This window comes from Corythoichthys intestinalis, chromosome 4 (assembly GCF_030265065.1).
Source record: "Corythoichthys intestinalis isolate RoL2023-P3 chromosome 4, ASM3026506v1, whole genome shotgun sequence".
NCBI lineage: Eukaryota > Metazoa > Chordata > Actinopteri > Syngnathiformes > Syngnathidae > Corythoichthys > Corythoichthys intestinalis.
The window spans coordinates 49,599,248-49,614,178 of NC_080398.1; the positions used below are offsets into that span (position 1 = coordinate 49,599,248).

A 14,931-nucleotide genomic window follows, 5' to 3' on the forward strand; every position below is an offset into this window, starting at 1 on the left:
ACGACTGCGCGTAAACCTTGTTACACAAGCCAAAGTAAAAAAAAATGGCCAAAATGACGCATAGGAGAAATGAAAAAAAGGGTGATTGAGGACCAGGTGAGGAGGCTGACTTTTGCCAGCATGCAAGCCAGAAAAAGTGCATGCCTTTCAGCTGGCTAGATGGCAAACAACAGCACGAGGGCTGAGGTCATGGGAAAAAAAAGTGACAAAAGACAGGAACTGGTAATGCGACAAAAGAACTGTACTAAACCACAGTAAATGGACATACTGTATAAAGATTTAAATTATGCTTATGCTTTATATTTATGCATTTCGAATATTTACTGTATGCTTAATACAGCACATTTACCGTTTGGAGAAGAGATTTCACCTGTAAACACAATTTACTATAAAAATATTGTAATTTTTTTTTTTTTTTGAATGGCGTTTCTTCTGCCCTCAGCCGAGCGTATGGCTACTCGACTTTGGCAGCGAGCTAAACCGACAAAGAAACTTGGAGGCCCGAACTCCTTCCTCTCATTTATTTCTTTGTGTCAACGTGTGTGCGTGTGTGTGGTAAAACTGAAACATACATAAAACACAAATGTTATACACAAAATAAAAGGTTCTATACAATAACATGTTTATGTAAATAACAGAAAACTGGCTCCATTATGAGCAAATGAAATGAAGTGGCTACTTTAGCTTAGCACAAAAACGTGTGGGTTCGCGCCACATAAATAACAACAAAATAACAGAATAGACACACCAAAATTACATCTAACCCACTGTTAAAACGTACAAACTTACAGATTTTGTTTTGTCAAGGGTTCCCAACGATGTATGGTGCAGAGGAGGTGTGTAACGTCTTAACACCTCAAGGCCTCTTTTCCAACTGAAATAAAAAGTTCTTTCTGCCTGCTGCTTACAGCAAGTCGCCACTAGGGGAAGCCGAGCGCAAACAGCAATACCAAAGAAAAACTTAAGATTCTGAGTTAGAATAGCGACATCCTGTGGACGGATGAACAATGTACAATCTTAGAAAGAAATTAAACCCAAAAAGTAGTCAACATAAGACCAGAGGACATAACACTCCCCGCCTGACATCTGCAAGATGTCAGCTCTTAACTAATGAACGATACACAACAACAACTCGTTTTACATGCTACCCTTAGACAGCAAAAGCACAACTTCACGAATTGGGCGAATGTAAAACCTATTCTCGCCGTTTCGGCAAATCTTAACCTCAACTTTTCTGACATTACCGTCCTCACTTGGGAAAGATTTTGTGATCAGTCCGAGTGGCCAATTATTCCTATGTTCCAGAGACTCCCTCATTAAAACAACGTCGCCCATTTGAAGGTTCGGCTTTTTTATTTTCCACTTGCGACGAACCTGCAAGCCTGCGATGTATTCTTTCTGCCAACGACTCCAGAAAACATTAGCTAAGTACTGCACGCGCTTCCATTGGGCTTTGAATAGGTCACTGGTCTGAAACTGCCCTGGTGGAATCGGTGGTGTGCCAACCTTTTGCGTAAGTAGCATCGCAGGAGTAAGAATGACTGGGTTTTCGGGATCTGTAGAAACGGCTGTTAGCGGACGGGCATTTACAATTGCGGTGACTTCAGCTAACAATGTTACGAGTACTTCATGTGTGAGCTTCCCATATGGATGTTCAAGGAGCATTGCATTGAGGATTTTTCGGGTGACGCCGATCATGCGTTCCCAGGAACCAGCCATATGGGATGCATGTGGAGGATTAAACTGCCATTTGCACGCACTGTCTTTCAAGAATGTGCCTATTTTGTCATTGTGACAGCCTAGTTTGTCTATTTGGAGCTCTTTGCAGGCACTCACAAAATTTGTCCCACAATCAGATCTCAAGAGTTTGGCACCACCTCGGATGGCAAAGAAACGACGCAGTGCATTAATGAATGACGATGTGTCCATTGACTCAATCACTTCAATATGAATTGCACGTGTACTCATGCAGGTGAATATGACTGCCCATCTTTTAGCATCTGCATTAGCACCACGCGTTTTTCTCACTGTAACGGACCAGGGACCGAACACATCAAGGCCTACATTTGTGAAAGGAGGGTCCGTGGACAGCCTGTCTTCAGGTAGCTCAGCCATGATCTGTTCAGGTTGCCTGCCCCTTAATTTGCGGCATGTGATGCACTTGAAAATCACACTGCTTACTGCTCTTTTTCCTCCCACAATCCAAAAGCCCCCTGCTCTGACTGCTCCCTCCGTGAAATGCCTTCCCTGGTGACATAATTTTTCGTGAAAGTGTCTTATTATGAGCTGAGCAAGATGGTGCTTTCCAGGGATTAGTATGGGATTGGTTTCTTCTGCAGACAACTGTGCTTTCTTTAGTCGGCCTCCAACTTTAAGGAGCCCTTGCGTGTCAACAAATGGATTCAGTTTGCTGAGTGGACTTGAGTTTTTTAAAGCTGTGCCTTTTTCAATGCATCCAATATCTTCTGCGAAGACCTCTCTTTGAACGGTGCGAATGATCGTGGTCTTGGCTAGTTGCAGTGACTTTTCAGTTAAATGTTTGTTGCAGTTGTGCCAGCCACGACAGGAAACCTCAGAGTTGTTCTTGAATGATTGAGCTATATGTTGGAGTTTGGCAATAGCCTTTTGCAGCACCTTCCAACTTGAAAACCTTTCAAATCTGGCACTATTAAACTGGCCTTTTGATAGGGTGGTAGTGCAAGTTGTTACCTCAGGACGCAACTCACAGTCAGTCTCTGGGTCTATGAGATCGAAGGTTTGACTTCGAACTTGACTTTGGTCCAACCTGGAGAGGAAAGCTGGGCCTCTGAGCCAGGTGGAGCTGGAGAGCTGCTCAGCGGGCAACGCTCGTGTGGCATGGTCTGCCGGATTTAAGTGTGTGGGCACGTAATGCCACTGGTGAGTTTGTGCAAAGCGCCTGATGCGTTCGACTCTGTTGTGCACATAAACGTGAAAGCGTCTCTTGGTGTTTGAGATGTACCCAAGCACTACCTTTGAGTCTGTGTAAAGATTCACCTGATCGACTGTGACATCCAGCTCCTCTAGAACCAACTCTGCTACTTCCACGGCCAGGACTGCTGCACAGAGTTCAAGTCGGGGTATGGTGATGTCTGGTTTAGGAGCTAAACGTGCTTTGCCGAGGAGGAATCCCACTTCGCTGTGTCCGTCCTCATTTGTGAGTTTGAGGTATGCTACCGCACCTACGGCTTTTGTGGAAGCATCACAAAAAACGTCAATCTCTATTCTTTGGGCTGCAGACAGCGGTATTGAAGTGTACATTCTGGGAATTTCAAGATGTTGTAGGTGTCCGAGGGAACTTTTCCACTTTTGCCACTGTTCTAATTTGTCTTTTGGCAGTTCAGCGTCCCACTCTGAAACATTTGTGGAAATGTCTCTGAGTATGGTTCTACCCCCTACGATTACTGGAATAGCAAAACCAAGTGGGTCGAACACACTGTTGATAACTGACAGAACTCCCCTTTTTGTGAACGGCCTTTCATTTACTCTTACTTGGAACTTGAATTGGTCAGTCAACAGCTCCCATCCTAAGCCCAAACTGCGCTGCATTGGTGGGGTAGTCTGCCCAATGTCAAGACCTTGCATGCCTACAGCACGATCTTCGGTTGGAAAGGCTCCTGTTATGAGAGGACAATTGGATGAGATTTTGTGCAGGCGTATGTTACACTGAGCCAGCATCTTCTGTGCCCTACTAAGAACATCAATGGCCTGCTCTATGGAAGAGAATGACTTTAGCCCATCATCTACATAGAAGTGCCGTTCAATGAATTCTTTTGCGTCACTGCCAAATTCCATTTCTCCTTCTATGGCTGTTCTTTTCAGTCCAAAGATGGCGACTGATGGGGAAGGACAATTACCAAACACATGGACAGTCATCCTAAATTCTTGCACTTTTCCATCAAGGTCATGATTTTGGAACCACAAGAAACGAAGGTAGTTACGGTGGTCTTCTCGTACTATAAAGTTGTGAAACATATGCTCCACATCTGCCATAACGGCGTATGGGTCGGACCTAAACCGCATCAGAACTCCTACGAGAGTGTTGTTAAGATCTGGTCCCTTGAGGAGCACGTCATTGAGAGAAACATTGTCAAGTTGAGCACTCGAATCAAAGACTACCCTAATTTTTTCTGGCTTTTGCGGGTGGTAAACGCCAAAACTAGGGAGATACCAGCACTCTTGATCTGGCGCCAGTGCGGGCGCTGGTTCGGCATGGCCCTTGCTGAATATTTTCTCCATAAACTCAGCGTAATGCGCTCTCATTTCAGGTTTTCTTCTCAGCGTTTTGCGGAGCGACATTAAACGATTGTAGGCCTGCTCCCGATTGTCAGGTAGGCGCCGCCTAGGTGAGCGGAATGGAAGTGGAGCTACCCAGTTATTCGCCTCATCTTTAGCAAAGTTGTTGTGCATAATGTCTAGGAACAACGCATCTTCTGCCGAAAGTGCAACTTTGTCGTCATTTGTTGTTTGTTGGAAAATATGTTGTCCTAGTTCCGCTTGTGTGTTTAGTGGATCGTTTTTGGTGTATTTCTCTTTGATAACGATTGTGTTTTCGCAAGGACTGAGGAACGTGGGACGTCCACTGTTTAGAACGTTCGTCTTAAATGAGTTCAATGTGGGTTTATGAGCTCCAGAGAGACAGACATCACCTATGACAACCCATCCTAAATCGAGACGCTGGGCATGAGGTGCATTGTTTGGCCCATTTACCTGACCACGAACTTTATGAGCCTGAATGATGTCCCTTCCCAGGAGCAGAAGAATGTCTGCCGATGGGTCGAGAGGAGGAATCTGTGAAGCGATTGATCGCAAATGAGGGTGAGCTGCTGCTACCTCAGGGCTGGGAATTTCGTCTCTATTATCTGGAATCTGATCACATTCTGTTATTGTAGGCAGCATCATGGAGACCTTACCATCTACATCTTCTACAACAAAGCCATCAGCTTTACGACCTTGTGTCTCTGATAAACCTGCACATGTTCTCATGGTGTATGGGAATATGGTACCTTGCACATTAAACATGTCAAAAAACGCAGATCTGGCTAAGGATGAATTGCTCTGATCATCCAACATGGCATATACCCTCTTTTTCTTTTCTGGAGAAGTTCGGCGATATACATTAACTAAACAGATCTTTGAGCATGATTTTCCTTTTACGCCTTGCCCACATACTTCTGTGCAACTGGCTGTGTTCACAGGATTTGGGCCCTCAGACTCCCCGCCGTGACTCTGGGTTGGGGGATTAAAGTCTTGAGGTGTCCATGGAGGTGGACCGACATGCATGGCAGACACATGAGCATCGCTATCACATTCTGAGCATTGGATAATAGCTTTACAGTCTCGAGCCCTGTGATTTGTGGACGCACAACATTTAAAACAAATGGCGTGCTCTTTGAGAATGTTCTTTCTTTCGTCTAGTGTTTTCATTCTAAACCCCCTGCATTTGACGAGTGAATGTGGTTTTTGGTGGATAGGACATTGTTTGTCTGGATCGAGTGCTGTCAATTTAGCCGGACTGATCTCTATTTTATTCACCGCCAATGGAACTCTGTATTTGTCTCGTCTTACTGATGTCTTATCAACCCTTGGATTTATTACGTTTGAACACTGTAACATAAAGCTAGGGTCTGTTCTCATTTCAGCGTAGTCATTTACGAACCGCACAAAATACGAAAAAGGTGGATAGACTGCACCGTTTTCCCTTTTGTATTTGGTACCTTGTGTAACCCATGACTCCTGGAGTCCATATGGGAGTTTTTCAACTATCGGGTTTATGCCCCTTGGTGTGTCGAGAAAGCTAAGACCCGGCAAATAACTTTCACTTTTGGCATACGATAGCTCTAACAGAAGATCAGCAAGCTCCTGCAGTAAGTGAGTGTCTTTGTTGGAGATTCTTGGAAAAGTCTGCAACCGTTGGAAGAGTGAGGATTCAATTACCTCTGGAGAGCCATAAGTCTTGTCTAGCCGCTGCCACAGACGTTGGAGACCTGCCTGTGGATTACTCACGTGGACCGCCCTGATCCTCTGAGCGTGTTGAAGAGACTCCCCGCCGAGCCACTTGGTGAGAAGGTCGAGCTCTTCGCTGGGCTTGAGATTGAGGCCTTCCGTCGCGTTGCAGAACATGGACTTCCAGGACAGGTAGGACTCTGGCCGGTTGTCGAAAACCTTGGACCCCGATGTCAGCAGATCACGCCGTGCTAGATAGGCTGCTAAATTGGACAGTTCACTTTGTGGGGTTGCTGAAGGTGTAGGCTGGTGTGAGATGTCCGTTCTCGCACGATGAGATTGGAGATGCTCTTCGTCAGCGATGTCGATGTGACGCACATGTGGAAAAGCACCAGCTGATTTTGGGCTATTTTCTGGTTGTTGAGAGTCATTGTGCCTAACCAGGTGCTCATTGTTTGGCGTTTGTGTGCCATCTGCTTGGACACGCTGGTCGTCAAAGTGAGCATGCACATACTCTTGTGCACGCCTGATGGAGGGGGGTGTCTTGGAAAATACCCCTTGCTCGCTGAGGTCGACTTTGGCGCGCTCCTCTTCTTCGAAAGTCGCCTCCCAAACTTTAGCTGCGGCGAGCGCTGCTTCTGCTTCACCTTCCGTCTTCAGAGCGTGTAGTGTTGCCTCGATGCGTGCCTTCTCGACCTCCATGTCGATTTGGCGTTTGGCGTACCGTGCTCTGGCGTAGGCAGCTTCGGCGTCTGCTCGTGCTTGTGCAGCAGCTTGACTCGTTCTGGACCGGCGTGAAGAATGAGAATGACTGGCCTCCGACCTGGTGACCACTTGGCTGATAGGTGGTGAAACTTCTTGCTGAGACATCTTGGGTGCTTGATGTGTTGAAAATCTTTTTACTCTTCTGCCCTCAGCCGAGCGTATGGCTACTCGACTTTGGCAGCGAGCTAAACCGACAAAGAAACTTGGAGGCCCGAACTCCTTCCTCTCATTTATTTCTTTGTGTCAACGTGTGTGCGTGTGTGTGGTAAAACTGAAACATACATAAAACACAAATGTTATACACAAAATAAAAGGTTCTATACAATAACATGTTTATGTAAATAACAGAAAACTGGCTCCATTATGAGCAAATGAAATGAAGTGGCTACTTTAGCTTAGCACAAAAACGTGTGGGTTCGCGCCACATAAATAACAACAAAATAACAGAATAGACACACCAAAATTACATCTAACCCACTGTTAAAACGTACAAACTTACAGATTTTGTTTTGTCAAGGGTTCCCAACGATGTATGGTGCAGAGGAGGTGTGTAACGTCTTAACACCTCAAGGCCTCTTTTCCAACTGAAATAAAAAGTTCTTTCTGCCTGCTGCTTACAGCAAGTCGCCACTAGGGGAAGCCGAGCGCAAACAGCAATACCAAAGAAAAACTTAAGATTCTGAGTTAGAATAGCGACATCCTGTGGACGGATGAACAATGTACAATCTTAGAAAGAAATTAAACCCAAAAAGTAGTCAACATAAGACCAGAGGACATAACAGCGTTTCTTCGGTGCGCCGCGCAGCCCCAACCGTTTGACCGATCGGCTCCGTTCAAATATCGAAAAAATGACCGGAATTTTTGACTGACGCAGGGGCCTTTTCGAACGACCCCGAAAAATTTTCCGTTCGCCCGCAAACGCTTAAAAAAGAAATAATAATAAATAATAAAATAAATTCAAAACGCCACTTTTCCTACAATTTTTGACCAAATCACATAATTTGGACATCAAACATTTCGGGATGGTGAGGGGCATAAAAGTTGTTTACAGAATTTGGAAAAAAATGTACGGTTCCCCCCAAATTTGCCAAAAACTGTCCCATTCATTTCTAATGGGATGCAACTGACAGGCTTTTGAGTCTAATTTTCCCATTCATTTCCAATGCCATTTACTTTGCAATGACACCCACGTGCACTAATGCTAATGAGGACGATATACGTCAATGCCATTGACAGCCATGTAAGTCTATTCTATTGATGCCGATTTACTTGGATTCCATTGACTCATATATAAGTCATATATAAGTACGTCCAAACTTCCCATTCATTTCCAATGGCATTTACACTGCATTGACGCCCATGTACACAAATGCCATTGATGTGGGGAGTGGTATTTGATACACTGTCAATGGACAGTGTATCAAATACTTGTTCTCCCCACTGTATGTCAATTGTATTGATGCCAATATACTTGGATTCCATTGAGTCGATGCCATTGACGGCCATGTCCGTCCAAATATCCCATTCATTTCCTACGCTCTTTACATTGCATTGACACCTACAGTATGTTCACAGATGCCAATGAGGGAGATGCACGTCCATACCATTGACGGCCATGTATGTCGATTCTATTAATCTACAAAGAGAGTCTTCGCAAATACAACCAGGAACTGAAAAATGCTAGACAGTCATATTTTTCAGAGATCATTAGTAGAAACACCAACAATACTCGCACACTATTTTCTGTTGTTGACAAACTGACAAACCCACAAGCATCAATACCTCAGGAATTGACGTCTGAGGTGTCCTGTAATAATTTCGTACTGAAGTACTGAAGATTAGACAGACTGTGTGCAACTCCAGATTAACAAATGTTACACTAAACACCTCCCAAAATGTCCCCCACGTCAATCTTAGATAGTTTAGCCTCTTGGACTATGCCACTTTAACAGAAATTGTGTCGAAATTAAAGCCCACAACATGCTGCCTTGACATCCTTCCTTCAAACATTTTCAAAACTGTTTTTCATTGCATAGCCCCAGACATACTTCAGATTATAAATACTTCCCTCCAAACAGGAGAGTTTCCTCAGACTTTAAAAACTGCAGTAATAAAACCTCTCCTAAAAAAACCTAATCTGGATGCCTCAACCATTAGTAATTACAGGCCAATATCAAATCTGACATTCCTGGGGAAAGTTATCGAAAGGGTAGTGTTTGAACAGATCCAGACTTTTATGATGCAAAACAATCTTTTTAACTCATTTCAGTCTGGATTTCGGCCACAACACAGCACCGAGACCGTGCTTTTCAAAGTCCTAAATGATATTCGTCGGAATACCGATGCAGGCAAATCATCTGTTCTGCTACTATTGGATCTCAGCGCCGCATTTGACACGGTTGATCACAACATACTACTCAGCAGATTGGAACAGTGGGTAGGGCTTACTGACACTATTCTTCAGTGGTTCACATCCTATTTACATGATAGGGATTTCTTTGTGTCAATCGGAAACTATCAGTCAGAACGAACCAAATTCACGTGTGGAGTCCCTCAAGGGTCAATTCTTGGACCGCTCTTATTTAACATCTATATGCTTCCATTAGCTCAGATAATGGAACAGTATGACATCTCCTATCACGCCTATGCAGATGACACACAACTGTACATTTCTGTGGCCCCACATGATTATAGTCCCTTAGTCTCCCTGAGTAAATGCATTCATCAAATCAATGAATGGATGTGCCAGAATTTTCTCCAGTTAAATGTGGAGAAGACAGAGGTGATCATTTTTGGGCCAAAAAAGGAAAGGTCAAAGATAAGCAGCCAACTTAGCACAATGTCACTTACAGCTACAAATCAAGTCAGCAACCTTGGCGTAATTATTGACTCAGACATAAAATTTGATAGCCATCTAAAGTCCGTCACTAAATCCGCTTATTACCACCTAAAAAATATAACCAGAATTAAGGGGCTTCTGACACAAAAAGACATGGAAAAACTTATGCATGCATTCATTTTCAGCAGATTGGACTACTGCAACGGTATATTTACAGGTCTTGATAAAAAATCAGTCAGGAAGCTGCAGCTAGTACAGAATGATGCAGCCAGAGTCCTCACAAATACAAGGAAGCTGGACCACATTACACCGGTTTTGAAATCGCTACACTGGCTTCCAGTGAGTCAAAGGATAGACTATAAAATACTACTGCTCGTCTACAAAACACTTAATGGCCTTGGACCAAAATACATGCTTGACTTGTTAGATTCCTATGAGACATCTAGACCCCTAAGGTCGTCTGGAACCGGTCTTCTGCATGTTCCAAGAACAAGAACCAAGCAGGGTGAGGCAGCATTTATTTATTATGCTCCTCACCTCTGGAACAAGTTACCCGAACGTCTGAAGTATGCTCAAACTGTTAGCTCCTTTAAATCAGGGCTAAAAACGCTTTTGTTTAGCACTGCATATCCATAACTGTCTATATATTTCAATCTATCTGCTTTCTATTCCTGTTGTGCTTATCTCCATTGCTGATTTCAATTATTATTATTAGTAGTTTTTGTTTTATTTTTATTTTTGTTTTATGTTTATTTATTTATTTTTATTCTGTGATTAAATGTGATCTTTTGTCTTGGTTTTTACGTTGTGTTGATTTAAATGTGATTTTTATGGTCTTCATGTGATGTAAAGCACTTTGAATTGCCTTGTGTTGAATTGTGCTATATAAATAAATTTGCCTTGCCTTGCCTTGCCTTGCCTAATGCCAATGTACTTGGATTCCATTGACGCATATGTAAGTCGGTGCCAGTGCGGGCCATGTATGTCCAAATTTCCCATTCATTTCCAACGGCATTTACATTGCATTGATGCCAATTTAGACAGATGACAAATCAACAGGAATTGTCACCAAAATGTCCCCAAATCAACCTGAGGGTCAAAGATCTGTATCAACCACAGCAAAGCCCCATAGAAATCTCTCCAGAAATTGCAGTTTCTAATTCAAAGGTAAAATTCCAATTGATGGAGTATTTTTGAGTTTGATAAACTGCGAGCACAAGATTTAAGTCAATAAAATTTTTGTCCGAGGTAATAGATGAGGATTGTGCACTGTATTATACTGTACACTGTTGGATTATGACCAGTGAAAATTACTCCTCCCAGATGATCAACAGTCATATAAGACTGTGGTTTCTTTATGATATCTGTGCTGACTTCCTTCCACCATCCTGTACATGCACATATTTTATCTCTGGCATTTTTAATACTGACATATCTCAGTTTGTAGAGGAGCTGTATCCCTTTTGAGAAGTGTGTTGGGGGCCTCAGACACAATGCAGGCACTGGTGGGTGTTGCTGTGGAGGGGCCCTGGGGAGCACCTAGTGCAAAATCAGTGTGCCAAGTTGCGACAGTGCAACTTAAGTACGACGACTTTGCATCCGCACGGCAAGGTGGGACAGGGCTAACTGCCTCAGGGTCGACTTTAGGGCTCTCACTGCAGGCCAACATTTGCATCAGACCACATTTCTTTTCCAGTAGTAAGGTCCCTAGTGGCCACCACAACTGGCCTGCATTTGGGGAGATGGCAATATTTGCTTGAGAGTGCAAATCCCTTGTGCTAATATTGCTGTTTTTTATCCTTATGTGGTGTAGGACACAAACAGACATCCTAGCTTGCTGACACTCCTGAGAAGGAACATTACAGTGACAAGCTGGAGAGCACATAAATACTGAGGGGACACTTTCATTACTCCCCATAATATTACACAGTTCTCTGTTTTCATGTGATTCCAAATCTACCATTTTTCAGGGAGTAAAATGACAGCTGGAGAAGTTTATGGAAAATGTTCATATTTGTATTTACATTCATATAAGTACCATAACACATTGTCATCCATCATTCTCACAGCTATTCTAATCAGTTCATCTATTCCCAGTGTGATGGATTTCATGGATTTTTGTTGTAGAGGGATTCATTTTTAAGTGTGATTCTGTATTTCATCAAAAGATTGGTGAAGCCTCAAGGCATATTTTTTGGACAGCAGAGCGTCTGCGAATGTATTTGCATAAAGTTATGCATATGCATTCAAAGGTGAGTTTTTGCCAAACTATGTGATGATGTTGAAATGGGTTTACAGTTTAAATGAGGAAATGATGTTACTTTTACCTGACAGTATAACTTTTTTAATTTTTTAATTTTTTTTAGCAAATTTACTAGGAGCCATTGGTGTCAGTGTGATAGGAGATAGTAGCAAACGACATGTTTTATTATGTAATTGAGCAGAGTTCCAGCCGGCCCTGTAAATGAGGAGTGACACTATTGCGTTATCACAGAGGAACCTGGCTAATTATGTTCGTTGCACGGCGTTGGTGATGCTCGAACAAAGCATCTCGGCAACATTTTGCTGGATTAAAGCAGTTTTGATTCCACTGCAGGAGTCCTGTTGTGCGCAGCCTTATTTTACTGACTGCTTGTCAACTTTGACTTCTATCTCCAGGCTCACTGCAACAAGTTTGCAATGCCACAATTAACGTGCATAATAACCAGGCAATCAAAAACAAAAACAAGCGTGTTTGAAGCACTCTGTCCTGGTGAGAGGTGTAATCATGCTCAGGGCAATTAGAAAGGTTTGTTGTTCTCTACAGCCATGTTAGGTACCTGTGGGATGCTGATTGACTCAACAATCTAATTAGGTTTCATGATGTCGGCTCCACAACATGTTGCAATTGGCTGCGAGGTGTGCATGGTGCGCAGAGCAACAAGGTCATCGTCACGAGTGGCTGCTCCTGACAGTTGCATATCTTGTTGTTCTTCAGACGTCGAACATTCTCCCAAACAAAACAAGAGGTGGTCAACCTTGCGTCATGTTTGAAGCTGTTGTGTTATTTGGTTGGATTGAAGGTTTACTAGAAGAGTGTGTCGCTAGCTCCTGTCCTCCATACTACTTGTTTGCTTTGATTTTCAACAGGTATACCAACCTCCTCCCACATTCTAAAAGCATGGCCTCTAATTTTAATTAAAGACATTAGATGTGGAAGAAATCAACATGGGTCCCAAGAAGGTTAGTGCAAGTGGTGATGCTTACCAATAAAATTAAGTAGGAAATGATAGAAAAATATGAGCGTGGTGTGCGTGTAAGTGAACTGGCTCGACAATACGGCTCACCGCCCCACACAAGCTACACACCCGCTGTCACCTCCCTTCGACCTTCATTCGCCAGTAAGTTAAAGTGACAGTAAAACGCTTTTGTTATTTCTTATTTTTTCAAAATGTGTTTGTTTACATGTTTATTATTGAATGTATTTGTTAAATTAGACAGAAAAAGTCTTGCCGTCTCCGAAAGCACCTGCCGTCTCCTTCCACCTCTGTTCGCCACTCTCTATAACGGGTGGGCAAACTTGTCCTCAAGGGCCGCAGTGCGCCCTAGTCTTTCTTACGACTGATCCAGCACAGGCAGTTTAACCAATGAGATGTCAGCGGAAACAAGAAGCAACTGACTGCAATCAACTGATGGCACTTGTAAGACACCAGATGGGTGAAGAGGTATTCATCTCGTTTGGTTGGAATGAAATCCAGCAGCACCCACTGGATTGCCCACCGCTGCTCTAAAGTTAAGGTGACAATAAAAATGTTTATTTAAATTTCCATTTATTATTATTCCAATTTGTATTTATGATTCATTTGTGCTGCTATGGGTAATTGCTATTAGTGATTGTACCTGCAGTATTTACGGAGGATTTAGCGTAGGTTTTTGGGGCTGTAGAACGAATTCATTGAATTAGGCAAGGCAAGGCAAGGCAAATTTATTTATATAGCACAATTCAACACAAGGCAATTCAAAGTGCTTTACATCACATAAAGACCATAAAAATCACATTTAAATCAACACAACGTAAAAACCAAGACAAAAGATCGCATTTAATCACAGAATAAAAATAAATAAATAAAAATAAAACAAAAACAAAAACTACTACTACTAATAATAATTGAAATCAGCAATGGAGATAAGCACAAGAGGAATAGAAAGCAGATAGATTGAATTATATAGACAGTTATGGATATGCAGTGCTAAACAAAAGCGTTTTTAGCCCTGATTTAAAGGAGCTAACAGTTTGAGCATACTTCAGACGTTCGGGTAACTTTTTCCAGAGGTGAGGAGCATAATAACTAAATGCTGCCTCACCCTGCTTGGTTCTTGTTCTTGGAACATGGAGAAGACCGGTTCCAGACGACCTTAGGGGTCTAGATGTCTCATAGGAATCTAACAAGTCAAGCACGTATTTTGGTCCAAGGCCATTAAGTGTTTTGTAGACGAGCAGTAGTATTTTATAGTCTATCCTTTGACTCACTGGAAGCCAGTGTAGCGATTTCAAAACCGGTGTAATGTGGTCCAGCTTCCTTGTATTTGTGAGGACTCTGGCTGCAGCATTCTGTACTAGCTACAGCTTCCTGACTGATTTTTTATCAAGACCTGTAAATATACCGTTGCAGTAGTCCAATCTGCTGAAAATGAATGCATGCATAAGTTTTTCCATGTCTTGCTGAGTCAGAAGCCCCTTTATTCTGGTTATATTTTTTAGGTGGTAATAAGCGGATTTAGTGACGGACTTTAGATGGCTATCAAATTTTAGGTCTGAGTCAATAATTACGCCAAGGCTTCTGACTTGATTTGTAGCTGTAAGTGACATTGTGCTAAGTTGGCCGCTTATCTTTGACCTTTCCTTTTTTGGCCCAAAAATGATCACCAATTATTATGTATTTTTATGGCAAAATCCCATTCGACATACCATGACGACCATTTTGACTTACCAACCAGGTCCTTGAACAAATTAAATTCATATTTAGAGGTACAACTGTAATTGAAATGTTTTTGTTTGTACTGGACAGTAGGGCTGCCCTAATCACCGATTATTATGGTGATTAATCGACTAATCGGCTCTGATATGAATCTCATGTTATTTATTGTCATATTACTATGGGATTATTATTTTAGCTGTAAATGTGCATTGGAAGAAAAAAATGTGCTTAGAAGAGAAACTAAATATGTAACATTATTGTTTTCCAAAGCAAAAGCAGATGTTTGCAAATATCCTTCTTCAATATATATATATCTGCATATGTATTTTTTTCCAAAATTATTAGTCTGCTTTAAATGAGGATTATAGAAATATGAGAGTACTTACTGTTAAGATGTTTGCCACA

The 14,931-nt window shown here is 42.4% G+C and overlaps 1 protein-coding gene across 1 annotated transcript; it reads right to left on the reverse strand.

The window, feature by feature from the left end:
* Window positions 1–481: 481 nt before the first annotated feature.
* LOC130915345 (uncharacterized) lies at window positions 482–7,472 on the reverse strand. The gene is made up of 5 exons (XM_057835306.1): window positions 7,229–7,472; window positions 6,077–7,000; window positions 3,960–4,360; window positions 790–3,206; window positions 482–561 (listed from the first exon to the last, which is right to left on the reverse strand). Exons 2-4 carry the CDS (start codon window positions 6,832–6,834, stop codon window positions 1,138–1,140), a joined length of 3,228 nt encoding a protein of 1,075 aa, XP_057691289.1. The 5' UTR covers window positions 6,835–7,000; window positions 7,229–7,472; the 3' UTR covers window positions 482–561; window positions 790–1,137.
* Window positions 7,473–14,931: the final 7,459 nt, after the last annotated feature.